A 16,438-nucleotide genomic window follows, 5' to 3' on the forward strand; every position below is an offset into this window, starting at 1 on the left:
ATCGACGGTGTGGTTACCGAAGGAAGCCTCACGGTCGATGACATTTTGCGTCACGGGGTTGGCTGCTTCAAGAGCCCCCTGATTCAAGATGTAAAGATACTGGATGTCAAGCAATTACATTCAGAATCCATCGAAGAAGGGAAGAAGAAATTCCTCCCTTCGGATTCCTTCCGTGTAACATTCGCCGGATCCGCACTGCCGAACTACATCTCTTTGGACAGGGTTCGTCTGCCTGTACGCCTGTTTGTACCGCGGGTCATGCATTGCCAAAACTGCAAGCAGTTAGGTCATACAGCAACAAGGCACGCTGCAGCAAGTGCTGAGGCAATTATGCTGAGACCGCTTGCAGTGAGGATACTGAAAAGTGTCTTTACTGCAAGGGAACTTAACTGCGAGGGCATGACCTTTGGGCGTGTCCCGCTTACAAACAGCGCGAGGAAAAAGTTAAGCGTTCCCTTAAGGAACGGTCAAAGCGCTCTTTTGCAGAAATGCTTAAGAGAGCTGAGCCACCCTCGACAGGAAACATCTTTTCCTTTTTGCCAACCGATGAGGGTACATCTGACGATCCCGTCGAAGGGTGTTCTTATGCCTTGCCAGAGGGATCTAGGAAGAGGAGAATGCTCAACTCTCCTAATCTTTCTCGCAAAGGTCGTAAGATAACCCCTAGCGGAATGACCAATAAGACACCACAGAAAGGAAGCGGTGAAGAAAAACCGAAGCAAGTACCCCCCGGTTTTAATTTCAAATCAAACCAGGAGTACCCACCGCTTCCTGGGGCACCAAAAACCCCTCGTGCACCCATTTCTCGATCAGAAGACATAAAAGAAACAGGGTTCATAAAATTCTCTGATATTGTGGACTGGATATTTAAAACATTCAACATACCAGATCCCCTTTAAAACATTCTTCTTGCCCTTCTCCCAACAGTGAAAACCTATTTGAAGCAACTAGCAGCAACTTGGCCCCTCATTTCAGCTATCGTATTTTTCGATGACTAATACGTCGAAAGAGGTTAGGTCATTGTGTTACAGTGGAACTGCAGAAGTATCATCCCCAAATTCGATTTATTTTCACATTTGATAAACACATACAATTGTGATGCGTTCGCGCTCTGTGAAACTTTCCTCAATTCGAATGACCAACTTAATTTCCACGATTTCAACATCATTCGTCGAGATCGAGACTCACACGGTGGAGGGGTACTTTTTGGGATCAAAAAGTGCTATTCTTTTTTCAGAATCGACCTCCCCTCGATCTCGAATATTGAAGTTGTTGCCATTCAAACGCATATGAAAGGAAAAGACCTTTGCCTTGTTTCGTTATATATTCCCCCATCCGCGCGGATTGAACAGAAGCAACTCCTTGATATAGCAGAATTGCTTCCCGCACCTTTTTTGATTTTGGGAGATTTTAACTCTCACTGTTCGCTATGGGTGTCGCTGTACGACGACAACCGATCTTCTTTAATCTGTAACTTGATCGACGACTTCAATATGACACTTTTGAATACTGGGGAAACGACACGTGTACCTAATCCTCCAGCACGTGAAAGCGTGCTTGACCTATTCCTTCTGCTCGACATCACTAGCGTTAGATTGCCAGTGGAAAGTAATCAACGATCCCCACGGTAGTGATCATCTTCCAATCGTTATATCAATTGCTAATGGTTCAACTCCCCCGAACCCAATCAATATTTCCTACGACCTTACACGTAATATTGATTGGAAGTGTTATGAGTCTATTATAGCGCAATCTATCGAGACTCACGAGGAACTTCCTCCGGAGGAAGAATACGCGTTCTTAGCTGGCTTGATAATCGACGCCGCGACTCAAGCTCAGACGAAACCGATACCCGGGGTAACGATTAGACAGCGCCCTCCCAACAAATGGTGGGACAAAGAGTGCTCTGAGCTGTACGCGCGAAGGTCCGCGGTGAATAAGGACTACCGGGAGTACGGCACTGTCAACCTGCTTCGAAAGTACGAGGCACTGGGCAGGCAGATGAAGAGCTTAGTAAAGGCGAAAAAACGCGGATACTGGCGGCGGTTCGTAAACGCGTTGTCGAGGGAAACAGCGATGAGCACTCTTAGGGATACCGCCAGGCGCATGCGGAACCGTGACGTTTCGAATGAAAGCGAGGAGTATTCAGATCGCTGGATACTCGATTTTGCCAAAAAGGTCTGTCCGGACTCTGTACCGGAACAGAAAACCTTTCGCGACGCGTTATTAGTAACAACGGAAGAGCCTCCATTTTCGATGTTGGAATTTTCAATGGCTCTCCTGTCGTGCAACAATAAGGCTCCAGAGTTAGATAGAATAAAATTCAACCTGTTGAAGAACCTACCCGACTCTGCAAAAAGACGCTTGTTGAATTTGTTCAACAAGTTTCTTGAGCTAAATATTGTTCCGCATGACTGGAGGGAGGTAAAAGTCATTGCTATTCGGAAACCCGGGAAACCTGCCTCTGATCACAATTCATATAGGCCGATTGCGATGCTCTCTTGCCTCCGGAAATTAATCGAGAAAATGATCCTCTTACGGTTAGACAAATGGGTCGAAACAAACGGGTTACTTTCAGATACTCAATTTGGCTTTCGCCGGGGCAAAGGGACGAACGATTGCCTAGCGTTGCTTTCTACTGAAATTCAACTAGCCTTTGCTCGAAAAGAGCAAGTGGCTTCTGCGTTCATGGATATTAAGGGGGCTTTTGACTCTGTCTCTGTAGAAGTTTTAGGCGCGAAACTTCATTCGCAGTGACTTTCACGAAGTATGAATAACCTTTTGCTCAATTTGTTGTCAGAAAAGCATATGTATTTCTCACAAGGCGACTCGACAACTTCCCAAATTAGTTACATGGGTCTTCCCCAGGGCTCATGTTTAAGTCCTCTCTTATATAATTTTTACGTCAATGACATCGATGAATGTCTTGCAAATTCATGCACGCTACGGCAACTTGCAGACGATAGCGTTGTTTCCATTACTGGTAGCGAGGCTAGCGATCTGCAAGGACCATTGCAAGATACCTTAGACAATTTGTCTGAATGGGCTCTTAAGCTGGGTATCGAATTCTCTCCGGAGAAAACTGAGCTGGTCGTTTTTTCTAGGAAGCATAATCCTGCTCAGCTGCAGCTCCTACTAACGGGTAAAACGATCTCTCAGGTTTTAGTCGCTAAATATCTCGGGGTCTGGTTCGACTCTAAATGCACCTGGGCTTGCCATATTAGGTATCTGACACAAAAATGCCAACAGAGGATTAATTTTCTTCGTACGATTACCGGAACATGGTGGGGAACCCACCCAGGACACCTTCTAAGGCTTTACCAAACAACGATATTGTCTGTAATTGAGTACGGGTGTTTCTGCTTCCGCTCCGCAGCAAACACACATTTGATCAAACTGGAACGAATACAATATCGTTGTTTGCGTATTGCCTTAGGTTGCATGCAGTCGACCCATACGATGAGTCTTGAAGTGCTAGCGGGTATTCTTCCGTTGGAACATCGTTTTTGGAATCTCTCTTACCGGTTGCTAATTCGATGCACAGTTATGAACCCATTAGTAATTAAAAATTTCGAGAGGTTGGTCGACCTTCAATCTCAATCCAGATTTATGACTTTATATTTTGACTATATGGCTCAAGATGTTAATCCTTCTTCATACGATTCCTCCAATGTCGCACTTTTAGATACTTCTAATAATGCTATATTCTTCGACACCACCATGAAACAAGACATTTCTGGTATCCCGGATCAATTGCGACCCCAAGAGATCCCTAAATTTTTTTCCAATAAGTTTAAACTTGTTAGTTATGATAAAAGGTTTTACACTGACGGATCTAATCTAGATGAGCCCACTGGCTTCGGTGTTTTCCACGAAAATTTTACCGCCTCCTACAAACTCGATGCTCCTGCTTCCGTGTACGTCGCAGAGCTTGCTGCCATTCAGTACTCTCTTGGGATCATCGAAACCCTGCCCATAGACCACTACTTCTTCTTCACAGACAGTCTCAGTGCCATTGAGGCTCTGCGATCTATGAAGACTGTGAAGCACACCCCGTATTTCCTAGGGAAAATACGGCGGTTTTTAAGTGCTTTAACAGATAAAAATTACCGGGTTACCTTAGCGTGGGTCCCTTCTCATTGTTCCATTTCGGGCAATGAAAAGGCTGACGCTTTAGCTAAGGTGGGCGCTATTGATGGCGATATTTATGTAAGACCAATTGCTTATGATGAATTTTATAGCATTTTGCGTCAGAGAACACCTAACAGTTGGCAATCATCATGGAACTCAGATGAACTGGGACGGTGGCTACATTCCATTTTTCCTAAGGTATCGACGAAAGCATGGTTCAAGGGGTTGGATGTAGGTCGGGACTTCATTCGCGTGATGTCCAGACTTATGTCCAATCACTATACGTTAAACACGCATCTCTTTCGTATAGGGCTTGTAGACAGTAATCACTGCGTTTGTGGCGATGGCTACCATGACATCGAGCATGTTGTTTGGTCGTGTACCGAATACTGTGGTGTTAGGTCTGAGCTTATAGATTCCCTTCGGGCCCGAGGAAAACAACCGAACGTACCCGTTAGAGACATTCTGGGAAGCGGTGATCTCCAGTACATGACACAGCTATACGGGTTTAAAAAAAATGCTGGCATTAAAATTTGATTTCTTTTATCTATTTGCTAGAATACTATTTCTGTCACAAACTGAAAGAGAATGATACACCCGGCTGGAGACACTAAAACGAAGACTCGGCATCTCTATGTTTACGCAGACACCTCTGACCAAAACTGCTCAAATAGAACATCACTGGTTAGCCACGTACAAATGAATACATTCTGTAATATAAAATAGTTTAAAACAAAATTGTAACACCCCTCCTCTCACCTTAAATCCCCACTAGCTCGTAGTCGGCCGCGAGAATAAAAAAAAGGCCTCCCTCTTTTCCCTGCTAATTTAGAATTAAAAAAAATGTACTTGGCTCAGTTACACATAAATTGTATCGTGCCGTGTCAAATAAACTATTCAAAAACCTACTTCTTAAAACTTAAAATGTAAATCCTGACACAATTTTCTTCGTTTCTCTCGAATATAATTATTACCTCACTGATACGGCTAGCTACTCTCAGGGCAACAAGGCAGACAGATCGACGAATTGGGATTTACCCTCTTCTCAAAGTCTCACAATATGGTATTTCTCGTTATAGATTTGATAGCAGGTTAATTAAAGAAAATAAGAGTTTATATTGAAGGAAGAAGTATACTCAAACCTTGATTTTTTGGTTTAATTTTCTTGTTTACTAGTGGTAATGGTTACATGCTGTTCTCGTTGGCATGCTTTCACGTTGCGGCCGTCGGATGGGTGGGCGCTTACGGTGATGATCGGGCGGCGGCTGTCGTACAAATTGTGTGGCTGAACCAAACGCCACTCGAGAAAGAGAGTCGAAACTGGAACGCACCTTTGCTGAGAGATGGGTGCCTGCGATCGGGGAAGCACGTTGTATCCTGTGATGTTGGTAGAAATAAACTCCGCACTACAGGGAGATCCAAAATGTTCACCTGAACGTGGTGATTTGCTGCTATCGGAACACGGACCGTATGTTGATAGACGGTCTTTCGCGACACGTGACACTAGGTTCTTTTTTTTTTTTTTAACCGCGCACAATTCCGGAGTGTTTATTTTACGAGCGAAGTGAGCACCGCCTTTAACAATTATCGGGCGATGGCCTGGTCAGTCGATCTATAGCGTTTTGATGATCCGATCTTCTGCCAGCACTTTTCCGGGACCTAAGTCCACCACTCCGTGATGCTGCACTTCTTCACTATACTTCACTTTAGCCCGATTGTAACTTTTTGTCGATACTCTGATCGACCGCATCGCGTTCTAACGTTCCGATTCTCAGGGACGTTCCGATTCAGTCTTCGATATAAGAGAGTGCCCACATGGCTCTAACTCCCTTTTAAGGCTTCGCTCTCAACTCTCAAGGCTTCCCCGGATGCATCTTACCGCAGTTTGCGGTACTCTGGCCGCTATTGTTTTTACGATGCGTTTCGGCGTAAGCGACCCTTCTGGCACATTTCGGGACCACAGTTGACGTGCTTCAAATCGACCGTTAGTTATCCTAACTCTAATGGGGGTTATATTTATCTTTGGGAGTGATTTTGCGCGTCTTAATTTGGAAGCTGCTAAGCAATAGTCTATGGAAAGCGTTAGTAAATTAAGAGCTCACATGCGCTCTCTTTTAATAATAAAAAAATCTTTCCGTAAACGTTCAACTCATGTTTAAAGTATATAAACCAAAAGGTTTTTGTATCGTTGCCCTGAGCAAATTATATTTGCTAAACTGGTTCTTTTAATTTTTTACAATTACTCCCACTACTATGTTTGCTGACCCAACTTCCCCCGCCATCCAGGCCTGTTCATTTTTCTCCCCCTCCTAAAACTCTGCGGATTTGGAAATGAGCCTGGGTAACGAGCGGCGACATCGCTGTGAGTTGGATCAACAAACATAGGGTACGTTCAAAATAGCATCGAGTTTTGTCATACATTTGGCTTGTACATTTTATTTGGCTTTTGAGAAGACGGTTGTAACCGTTGGTTACAATCCTGAGACAAACAATGTAATAAGGTCATGAAGTAATTTCTATGCTGTAGATCTCTAGATCTCTCCAGCAGCGATGGTTAAGCTTTCGAATGCCGTTTACAAGTTCCAACACACAATGAACATCGTGAATTACATTGTTGGCGTAAAGTTTTTTGAAGCAACGATACTGCTTGTTTCGTTAGTACAACAAATGCTTACATCCTATAATTTTTTTTATTCTATTCCAATTATTACTTGCGCAGTTTGAACACAGTTTTTGTTGCGTGTATTTTTTCGTACGTATAGGGAACATTCGTATATTAAGTAACGCGGAATTTGTCGAATATGCTCAGAAAAATTACATAATTTATGCACACGATCATTTCAGTGTAGGTATCAAAAAATCGAATCTCTTCTCTTTACACTGCACAATGGTCCAGAATCCGAATTTAGGGGGAAATTTGGGTCTAGAGCTCTATAGCAACATTTTAGAAAAAAAACTTCCTTCTACAAAATTGTTACATATGAAAAAGTTGTTATGGCTCCATTAATTTTAAGTAACTTTGTCAAATAAAGTTTTCCTCTATCTTTGAAAACAACCGATTTATATCGAAAAAACAAATTTTACGCTCTACCTTTTTTATTTCAAGTTTCATCTCAAAGCTGTCTTTGAACGACTTTTAGAGCTTTTTAAGAGAAACAATTTGCAACGCTGACATCGTAAATATCTCAATTTTACTCAAAGTTATTAATATTTTTCTTCAAAAAATATGCGTTTTTCATTTGTATGTCCTTTATTTTGGGGCAAACATAAAAAATATCTCTTGGTCTCATTTTGAAGGGCATACTTGACTCTATAAATGGAGGAATTTTTAGAGATATGTTATTTTTTAAATTTGAGTAAATTCAATTTAAAAACAAGATGAAAATTTCAATAATTTTATACATTATGCATATAAAAGCACCCAGATTCATTTTTTTGGTATTTTTTCTTATAACTAGACGTAATTTACTTTAATTTGACCCAAAAAGATCGAAAATCGATCAACTGGTTCAAAAGTTATGAATTTTTTAAAATTTAATACATCGAACACAGTCGTTTTTTATGGTCACTCTATTTCGGAGCTGGTCCCCTTAACAACCCAACGCAACAATACGGGTTTGATTATTTTCAACATAGATGCATCCCTGCGATTTTGAGCACAATTGAAGCACTTTGCGTGACCAACTTCGAAATAGGGTGACCATAAAAAACGACTGTGTTCGATGTATTAAATTTTAAAAAATTCATAACTTTTGAACCAGTTGATCGATTTTCGATCTTTTTGGGTCAATTTAAAGGTAATTACGTCTAGTTATAAGAAAAAATACCAAAAAATAAATCTGGGTGCTTTTATATGCATAATGTATAAAATTATTGAAATTTACATCTTGTTTTTAAATTGAATTTACTCAAATTTAAAAATAACATATCTCTAAAAGTTATTCCATTTTTAGAGTCAAGTATGCCCTTCAAAATGAGACCAAGAGATATTTTTTATGTTTGCCCCAAAATAAATGACAAACAAGTGAAAAACGCATATTTTTTCATTAAAAATATTAATAACTTTGAGTAAAATTGAGATATTTACGATGTCAGCATTGCAAATTATTTCTCTTAAAAAGCTCTAAAAGTCGTTCAAAGACAGCTTTGAGATGAAACTTGAAATAAAAAAGGTAGAGCGTAAAATATGTTTTTTCGATATAAATCGGTTGTTTTCAAAGATAGAGGAAAACTTTATTTGACAAAGTTACTTAAAACTAATGGAGCTATAACATTGTAGAACAAAGTTTTCTTCTATCTACAAAGATAAAAAAGTTAGATACTTGATTGCATCGAAAATGTTGGTCACCCTAATTTTTGATAAATTTTAAATGAGCGCTTTATCATATGTAACAACTTTTTAGAAGAAAGTTTTTCTCTAAAATGTTGCTATAGAGCTCTAGACCCAAATTTGCTTTTAAAGTTGGCACCTTCATTTAGTTTTCACCCTATTTTTGCTGAAAATGACAAATAAACACCTTCTAATAATTATTGAAATACTATTTATTATGTTCTGTTGAAGATTCAGTATACACTAAGGTCGCTTTTCACGCGGTTTTTTTACACAGGTTTTTTTACGCGGATTTCGGAATTTACGCGGTTTTTTTATGCAAATTCCGGAATATACGCGGTTTTTTTTTGCCTGGATTTCGGTTTCCCTTCACTCGGAATGCAAAATTAACGATGTTTTTTTCTATGCGGATTCCGGAATTTACGCGGTTTTTTTTATGCAAATTCCGGAATATACGCGGTTTTTTTTGCCTGGATTTCGGTTTCCCTTCACTCGGAATGCAAAATTAACGATGTTTTTTTTACGCGGATTCCGGAATTTACGCGGTTTTTTTACGCGGATTCCGGAATTTACGCGTTTTTTTACGCGGATTCTGGAGTTTACGCGGTTTTTTTCTACGTGGCACGTATCCCCCGCGTAAGAAGCGACTTTTGTGTAATCGCTGATAAAAAAAAGAGTTCTTTTTTTTCAACAGAAAATAAAACAGTATTTATTCAATAAAAAGTAATGACAAAATAAAGTGCCGACTTTATAAAGGCATACAAAAAAAATTTGAACGCAAATTTACATAAAATCAATAAGTAATATGACCTCCTTTGGCCTCCAGCACCTTTCGCAACCGCTTTAGCATGCTCTCCACGAGATTCTTGAGGTGCAGTGGACCGAGATCTTCCCATGCGCGTTCCAGAGCATCGAAATAATGATGTTTACTGGTAACATCAGTTTTGTCCACCTTGACGTCGAGAATCGCCCATAAATTCTCGATAGGGTTGCAGTCGGGACTTTGTGGGATCCATTCCATCGGTTTGATGCAGCACGATCGGAATAATGCCTTGGTCAGTTGCCCGGTCTTGAGCAGAGAAACTTCCAAATTCTCTCTGAGGGTGATACCAACAACCCACGAAAGACAACCGTACACTATAATATGCTGCTTCATCGTTCCCGGGATATGGCACTCCTGCAGCTCTTCGCCGGATTTGCGCCATACACGTACCCGCCTCTTCCGATTGAAAATTTCGAACTACGATTCGTCCGTCCAGAGAACCGTACTCCAATATTCCATTCCGTGGTGTGGCCTTTGCTGTACGTAAGAGTCGTCTCCATTACACCCGGTCCATGGCTGCAGTTCGCCAGTTCTGCGGCTGCGTAGGGTCCGCAGGTCGTTTCCACCTGATAGAGCGACATTGCCCGCTGTGCACCTCTCCGTCTCGTCCCTGACGGGTTGGTTTCAAGAACCATCTTTACCGGGCTGTCGTCCGACATCCTTACAACATGCCCAGCCCACCGCAACCTGCCAATCTTAGCGGTGTAGACGATAGATGGCTCCCCAAGCAGCTACTGCAGTTCGTGGTTCATTCGTCTTCTCCACATTTCGTTCTCCAACTGCAGTCCACCGAAGATGGTACGCAACACCTTCCGCTAGAAGACCGCAAGGGCGCGTTGGTCCTCCACTAGCATTGTCCATGTCTCATGCCCGTTGAGGACTACCGGTCTGATCAGCATCTTGTAGGTTAACTTGGTGTGGTGACGAGTTCTACTCAATCGAAACATCCTCCGGAGACCAAAGTATGCACGATTTCCTGCCATATGCGCCGTATTGCCGTATCGTTGTCGGCAGTTACCATTGAGCCCAGATACACGAACTCATCGACAACCACGATTTCATCACCACCAATTTGAACTCGAGGTTAGCACCGTCTCCTCGTGAATCCCTTCCTTTTATGCAATGATGGTGATCGGCGATAAAATCGGCGATAAACATTCGAACTTTTTCAGCGTGTGAGTCAACTTCGTCTCTCAGTCGGTTCTAACATTTGTCGTACGATATGCCAGTCCGAGTGAACCAATTCGGAGATTCGCTGAGATAATTCATTCTCTCTCAGAGATGGAAATTTCCAATAGCTCTACAAACCGATGATTCACTCTTCGCTGATAGAATCCAAGTGTCAAAACAAAAGGGAAGAATCGCTAGACGATAATTCTCGCTAAACATGTGAAAAGGGCCCATGTGCCATATGTAAACAAGCCACAATTTCACGTTTTTCAATGAATACAAGCTTATTCTACTCGTACAAATAAGATTTTTTGATAAAGAGTGAATTCTTTTATCAATAAATCTAATTGGTAAGAGCAAATTTCGCTTGTATTTTAGTTGGTCTAACGCTTGCAGTTTTTTCCCTCTCTGAGTTTTTGGTTTGCGATACTATTTGAAACAGTATAAATATGCCATTCGACGTCTAAGCTATACAAAGAAATTTTAATTTACGTAAGGGGCCATCCACATACCACGTGTACAAACCGGGGGGGGGGGGGGGGGGGTTGGCTCATGTCCACGGTCCATAGAATTTTTTAAAAATTCATATGAGCAGTTGTCCACGACGTAGGGGGAGGGGGGGGGTTAAAATCGTTAAAAATCTGTCCACGTGGTATGTGGATGGCCCCTAAGCTAGTATTCTTTTAATAATGTGCAGCTGCTTTACATAACAAAAATTTTATTTTTTGTAATATTAGTTTAAAATAGTTCTCTGAAACTTGTTTATATTGAAATGAAACACTGAATAAATATTGTACCATAGGATATAACCTCAAATGTTGCAACAAATTGTTTTTCTACTTTGAATTCAAGTTAGTAATATATTTCAAACTGGGTAACAACTGCTTGTGAATCATTCTTTACTTATAAAATTGAGAGCTCTCTATTAATTTATCTGTGTTATCAACAAAACACAATGCGAACTTCTCCACTAGCTTCAGGTTTTCCAACTTACAGCGATCCCTTGTCAGCCACTATTGAAAAGCTATTTGTTCAATACTTTTTTCAACTAAAAGATTTTCAATTTCCTCTTTAACTGCCTCTTGTGAGACGAAAAACATATTTAACTCTTCTATCAGATGAGATGAGCAAATTACTGCGCAATTCTTCTCAACTTTTTATAGAGATACGGTTCCTAAACATTTGACCATTAATTTCACATGATTGTGAATTGCACATGCACGATCATGTATTTATCGTGTTTACTATCGGGTAATTTGAAGTGTTCCTTTCTTAATATTACAGCCGTTTAAAATAATGTCTGCAATCGGTCGCTGACATCATCATAAGTCAGCTTCGAACTTTTTTTGACCATTCATGAATTCAGAGACAAATTCATTCATTTCTGGCATGGCTCTGCTAATGTAATTACTATCACAAAAATCAATAACAACTCTTCCATCGGATACATTACTCTTGGCCTTTGTGATGCAGGCTGTTTATTAACTAATTCCTTTCACTAACATATGTAGCGCATCGCAACCTCCCACGATCCCTCCCAATGATCATGATTTTTGTAATACTGATAAAATGAGTTGATTCCTTTTAGCAGCAGATACAATGAACTTTTATTTTTCCATTTTTTCCCATGGGATATAGCCCGAAAAGATGTTGTAGAAGGAATCTTAAAGCAGCCCCCTAACCGCTAACCAAGTTGGCAAGAAATTCGTCATGATCAAACCTGAGATTTTTAATCTTTTTTCCCTGACCTCATCTATCGCTGTCGTTTTTTAATGTTTATTAATTTTCCATCAAGGAAAAACTTCATCTATATCTTCATGCGTGAAAAAATTGCATTAGATATTATTGAAAAGAGCTTTATTTTAAGGAAAAGCTAGAAAGGAGTAAATTACAGTAAAAAGTTCAAAAAAAAAGCTCAAAACTAATTATTTAATTTTTTTAATGTCAACATTGGAGCTATGACTCAATTTTATTTAAAGAGAAAAAAACAGTCCAATGTCAGTTGACTTTTTCAATTTAGTTTATTCCCTTGAAAAGAGTAGTTTTGAATAAGGGTTCACATCAAGATTTATTCGTACATTTGAAAAGTTTTTCATCTCTTGAACTTTATTGTACTTATACAAGAACATAAATTCTATAAATATGCTTGAACTGGACGGTCACGATGTCAAACATTTGAAAATACTTTGGGTTATAATAATTAATCGAAATATGCCCTCCTGGCATCTCCTGCACGAAGTCAAAACTGTGTGGAAAAAAACGAGCACACCATAAATTAAAAAAGAAAACTCGTTTTACTTTCTCATACACACATAAAATGACAGTTTTCACCTAATAACAAAAGCAACAATTTCAACAGAAGCATTCAAGTGTTTTTTTTTTACAAAATTCAAACAAAACTTCTCAGCAATACTTGTATAAACTACGCCTTTGGGAAAAAATATCTGGCTCTAACATTCCGTCGACATCCACTAGCATTGACTGAACACCAAAAAAATTATTTCTTGTGTTTCTAGTACTCTCTTACCTTTTATATCATGCGCACGGCTACTTACGGTACGGCAACAGCTCTTTTATTTCCTTCAACCGTGAAACTCCACAACCCCCTAAGGGAGAGCAGAGGAGGTAAAAACTTGCATGACCGTGAATAAAGACAAACACCATCCGTCAGTGGTACACACTTCTTTCCCGGCTGGAGGTACCTTCTTGAGTTTCGTTCTAGCGTTACTTTTTCACCCGTACCCCCGTCATCACAACGGGTTCTTTATTTGCAGTCCTCGAAAAAAACTTCCAGCGGAAAATGATGTCGAGTGTACGAGTTTATTCTTCTTTCAGCAAGTTAGTTTGATGACGAACGTCGTGTCCTCCCTCTCTGTAGGGATAATAAGGTGAAATGTTTGCAATTCGTCACATCAGCTTTGTTTGAGAACGTCGTGAACCGAGCTCGTATCCAAATACATACCTCATTTTATCCAACTCACTTGAGTAGCATCCCGAAGCGCCATGAAAGTGAACTAGTTATTGCGCACGGTAATGCAACACAAATATTTTTTTTTTAATTTTATTTCGTGAAGAAATGGTGTTGATCCATGATTGGCCGTAGCAAATTTATTAAATTTTATAAGCAGTTTTCATTACAATAAAAACTTGCTTTCAATTATTGAAAATTGAAAAGATAAAAATGAATAATCATATGATCTGTAAAAAACAGAAATTACTCAAAACGAACTATTTATTATTCTTGTATCCTAAACTGAAAACTAAAACTGGTCGCACACAGTTCGCATAGATCGGAAATGCATAAACCACAACCAACTGACATTTACAACTACAATGCTTTATCTGCACCCGAAAGCGCTTTGCCAACAACCCTTGGATCTGAACGCAAAACGTTCGCTCTGAAATTGGTACTCTTACATTTGAATATGTGGAATAAAACTCTCAACAAAGTTTCCCCATGTTGCATGTAGCGTGTATGTTGTCTCATAGACATACTACATACTAAAACTAAATGAAATATACTTTTGATTTAATCTCGCAACGAATAACGTTTTTCTCACATACAGATGCTTTCATTTTGCCATTACAGATACTAATCACCAATCACAAGCTATCAGCTCGCAGCCAATGCAGTGTGAAGATTTTTTTGTGCTGTAAATAACAATAGTGAACCACCATCAATAGGGTAAACGAGGACACCTACAATCGCCAACCGCTCTAAAGTGAAACTTTTTCGTACAAATAGCAAAAAAAAACTTCAGATAACGAACACACTGTAACAACCAATTTCATGAATCCCGTAGTAATCGTAACAAGCAAACTTTACAACACAAGCGGTAGTGGATGAAATAGAAAAAAAAACTAAATAAAAAAAAGAGTAAAGCCAAAGCAACCACCCTGCAGGATGACTTCGTCTACAACAACGACTGACGCGACCGTCGATTTGCTCGCTCAAAAACGCCTCGAATGCTTGGACAGCCTCAATGAAACTGTGGAATCCTCTACGCGAATTGGTAATAGCAAACTTTATTCCACAACCTAACCACCAATGGAAACTTGTCGTCAGAACATAACTGATGAATTTGACGTAATAAATTTCAACTATCTTTAATGTTGCCATTATCACAACCATCAATTGGTAGAAACAAAAAACCGCAACAACTTTTCACATCAATCTATAACTATCATATTACGAACAATTAAAAGTTGTTCGTTCTACCACCTGAGGGCACAGAAGAATGCAAATCTCGTTGGCACCTTCCGTAAATGATGCATTGTTACGTACTTTCTGAAGCAAAATCATACTTTCTTGAAAGCCCCGACCAATTAGCGCGTGTTACAAATGCATCAGGACAAAAGCACCGGTTCCCTGCTCCGGGGCTATTGTCAAGTTTCCAAACTATTTTCACTAATTACAAACTTGAACAATTCACACACAGCACTAATTGTACACCCGTGCAAAACTTGTTCCCTTCTTCTTCTTCTTTTGCAGGACCGTTCTGCCGGGGAACCTGGGACGGTTGGCTGTGCTGGCCGGATACTGCGGCGGGCACCTCGGCGTACGCGCTGTGTCCACATTTCATCACCGGATTCGATCCCACCAGTAACCCACCCCTTTGCCTTGCACTGCCGAAACACTAACCGAAACTTGCTCTCGGGCGTATTTTACAGGATTTGCACACAAAGTTTGTGACGAGCATGGCGAATGGTTCCGGCATCCGTTGACGAACAAGACCTGGTCCAATTACACAACCTGTATAAATTTCGATGATTTTGAGGTAGGTAGGGTAAGCTGACCCGTGATTCCGAGCCGGTGCGGGGGACGCAGTAAACTTCCGCTTGGCTCGCAGGCTTAAATGGGTGAAAATAATTTCCGTGAGATTTTCATTATTGTTAAACTGTTTTCCCCCTTTTTCATGTCGCCGCGTTCCTTTACCGCTGTGGTGCTTTGGGTTCGTGCCAAGCAGTGGAGGCAGCAGGTGAGAACGATATACGAAACAGGATACTCCATATCGTTGATTGCCCTGATCCTTTCGCTCGGTATTTTAAGTTACTTTAGGTGAGTTGACGTCTGTAATTGAGTGTGGTTCACTTCCTTGATGGCATATAATGGGCTATTTACTGCAATGCCGTCGGTAATGAAACCTTGTCGACCTTTAACTTTTGATACACATAAATTGTTCGAATGAGAGCATTTAGTCATCTTATAACCTTTCTTTATATCTTTATTCTTTTTTATCATTCCAATGACATTCTTAGATCACTGAAATGTGCTCGGATAACGCTACACATGAACCTGTTTGCGTCGTTTGCCACAAATAACACACTCTGGCTGCTCTGGTACCGGATGGTGCTGGCGGATCCGGAAGTTTTGAGGGACAATGGGGTAAGTTGATTATAAAATGCAGCAAATAATAAATTGGCAGATTAATGTTGAATATTCATAACCGGGCTACTGAAAACCATAACTCGCGAAACCATAAAACACTGCTCGAAATTTAGGCAGCTTACATTTTTTTTTTCAATCCAATTAAAACAAAATCATTAAGAGATATGATATGGGTATTGTAAGTTGAAATGTGAATCATCTTCTGAATTACTTTTTTGCTGAATTGCTGAGAAATCACATTTTTTACATTCATTTCCATAACTACGGCCACTTATAGCCGAAAATATATTATATTTACAAACAGTTACGAAATATTGAATTTAATCAAGCCACGAGGAAAGACACATTTCCTAGGAATAAAATGCCGGTAACAGACGAAAATTATGAAATCATACTTTGACTTTGAAACAAGAAAAAAATGCTCAAATTTCATGTTAAATGTAATTTAAATAAATATGAAATGCAAGAAATAATGAAACTGCTAAAATGCTAAACAAGATACTATGAGTAAAAAAAATTGAAACTAACTGCGATTTACTAATAAATTGTTGACAACTAAAACTTTGCATCCGCAAAGTTGCAGAGTCCGCTTCGA

The 16,438-nt window shown here is 40.0% G+C and overlaps 1 protein-coding gene across 6 annotated transcripts in view; it reads left to right on the forward strand.

Annotated features, from left to right (window-relative positions):
* Positions 1-16,438, forward strand: part of LOC129726719 (calcitonin gene-related peptide type 1 receptor) — a 284,829-nt gene that overhangs the window by 244,186 nt on the left and 24,205 nt on the right. For all 6 annotated transcript variants that reach the window (XR_008728390.1, XM_055683739.1, XM_055683738.1 and 3 more), the window contains 5 exons: positions 14,044-14,467; positions 14,947-15,057; positions 15,126-15,232; positions 15,422-15,513; positions 15,714-15,840. Coding sequence is in view for 5 of the 6 variants with exons in the window: in XM_055683739.1 (XP_055539714.1) it covers positions 14,359-14,467; positions 14,947-15,057; positions 15,126-15,232; positions 15,422-15,513; positions 15,714-15,840 (546 nt within the window). In the remaining variant the exon portion in view is untranslated. The remainder of the gene's footprint in view (positions 1-14,043; positions 14,468-14,946; positions 15,058-15,125; positions 15,233-15,421; positions 15,514-15,713; positions 15,841-16,438) is intronic.

This window comes from Wyeomyia smithii, chromosome 3 (assembly GCF_029784165.1).
Source record: "Wyeomyia smithii strain HCP4-BCI-WySm-NY-G18 chromosome 3, ASM2978416v1, whole genome shotgun sequence".
Classification (NCBI taxonomy): Eukaryota; Metazoa; Arthropoda; class Insecta; order Diptera; family Culicidae; genus Wyeomyia; species Wyeomyia smithii.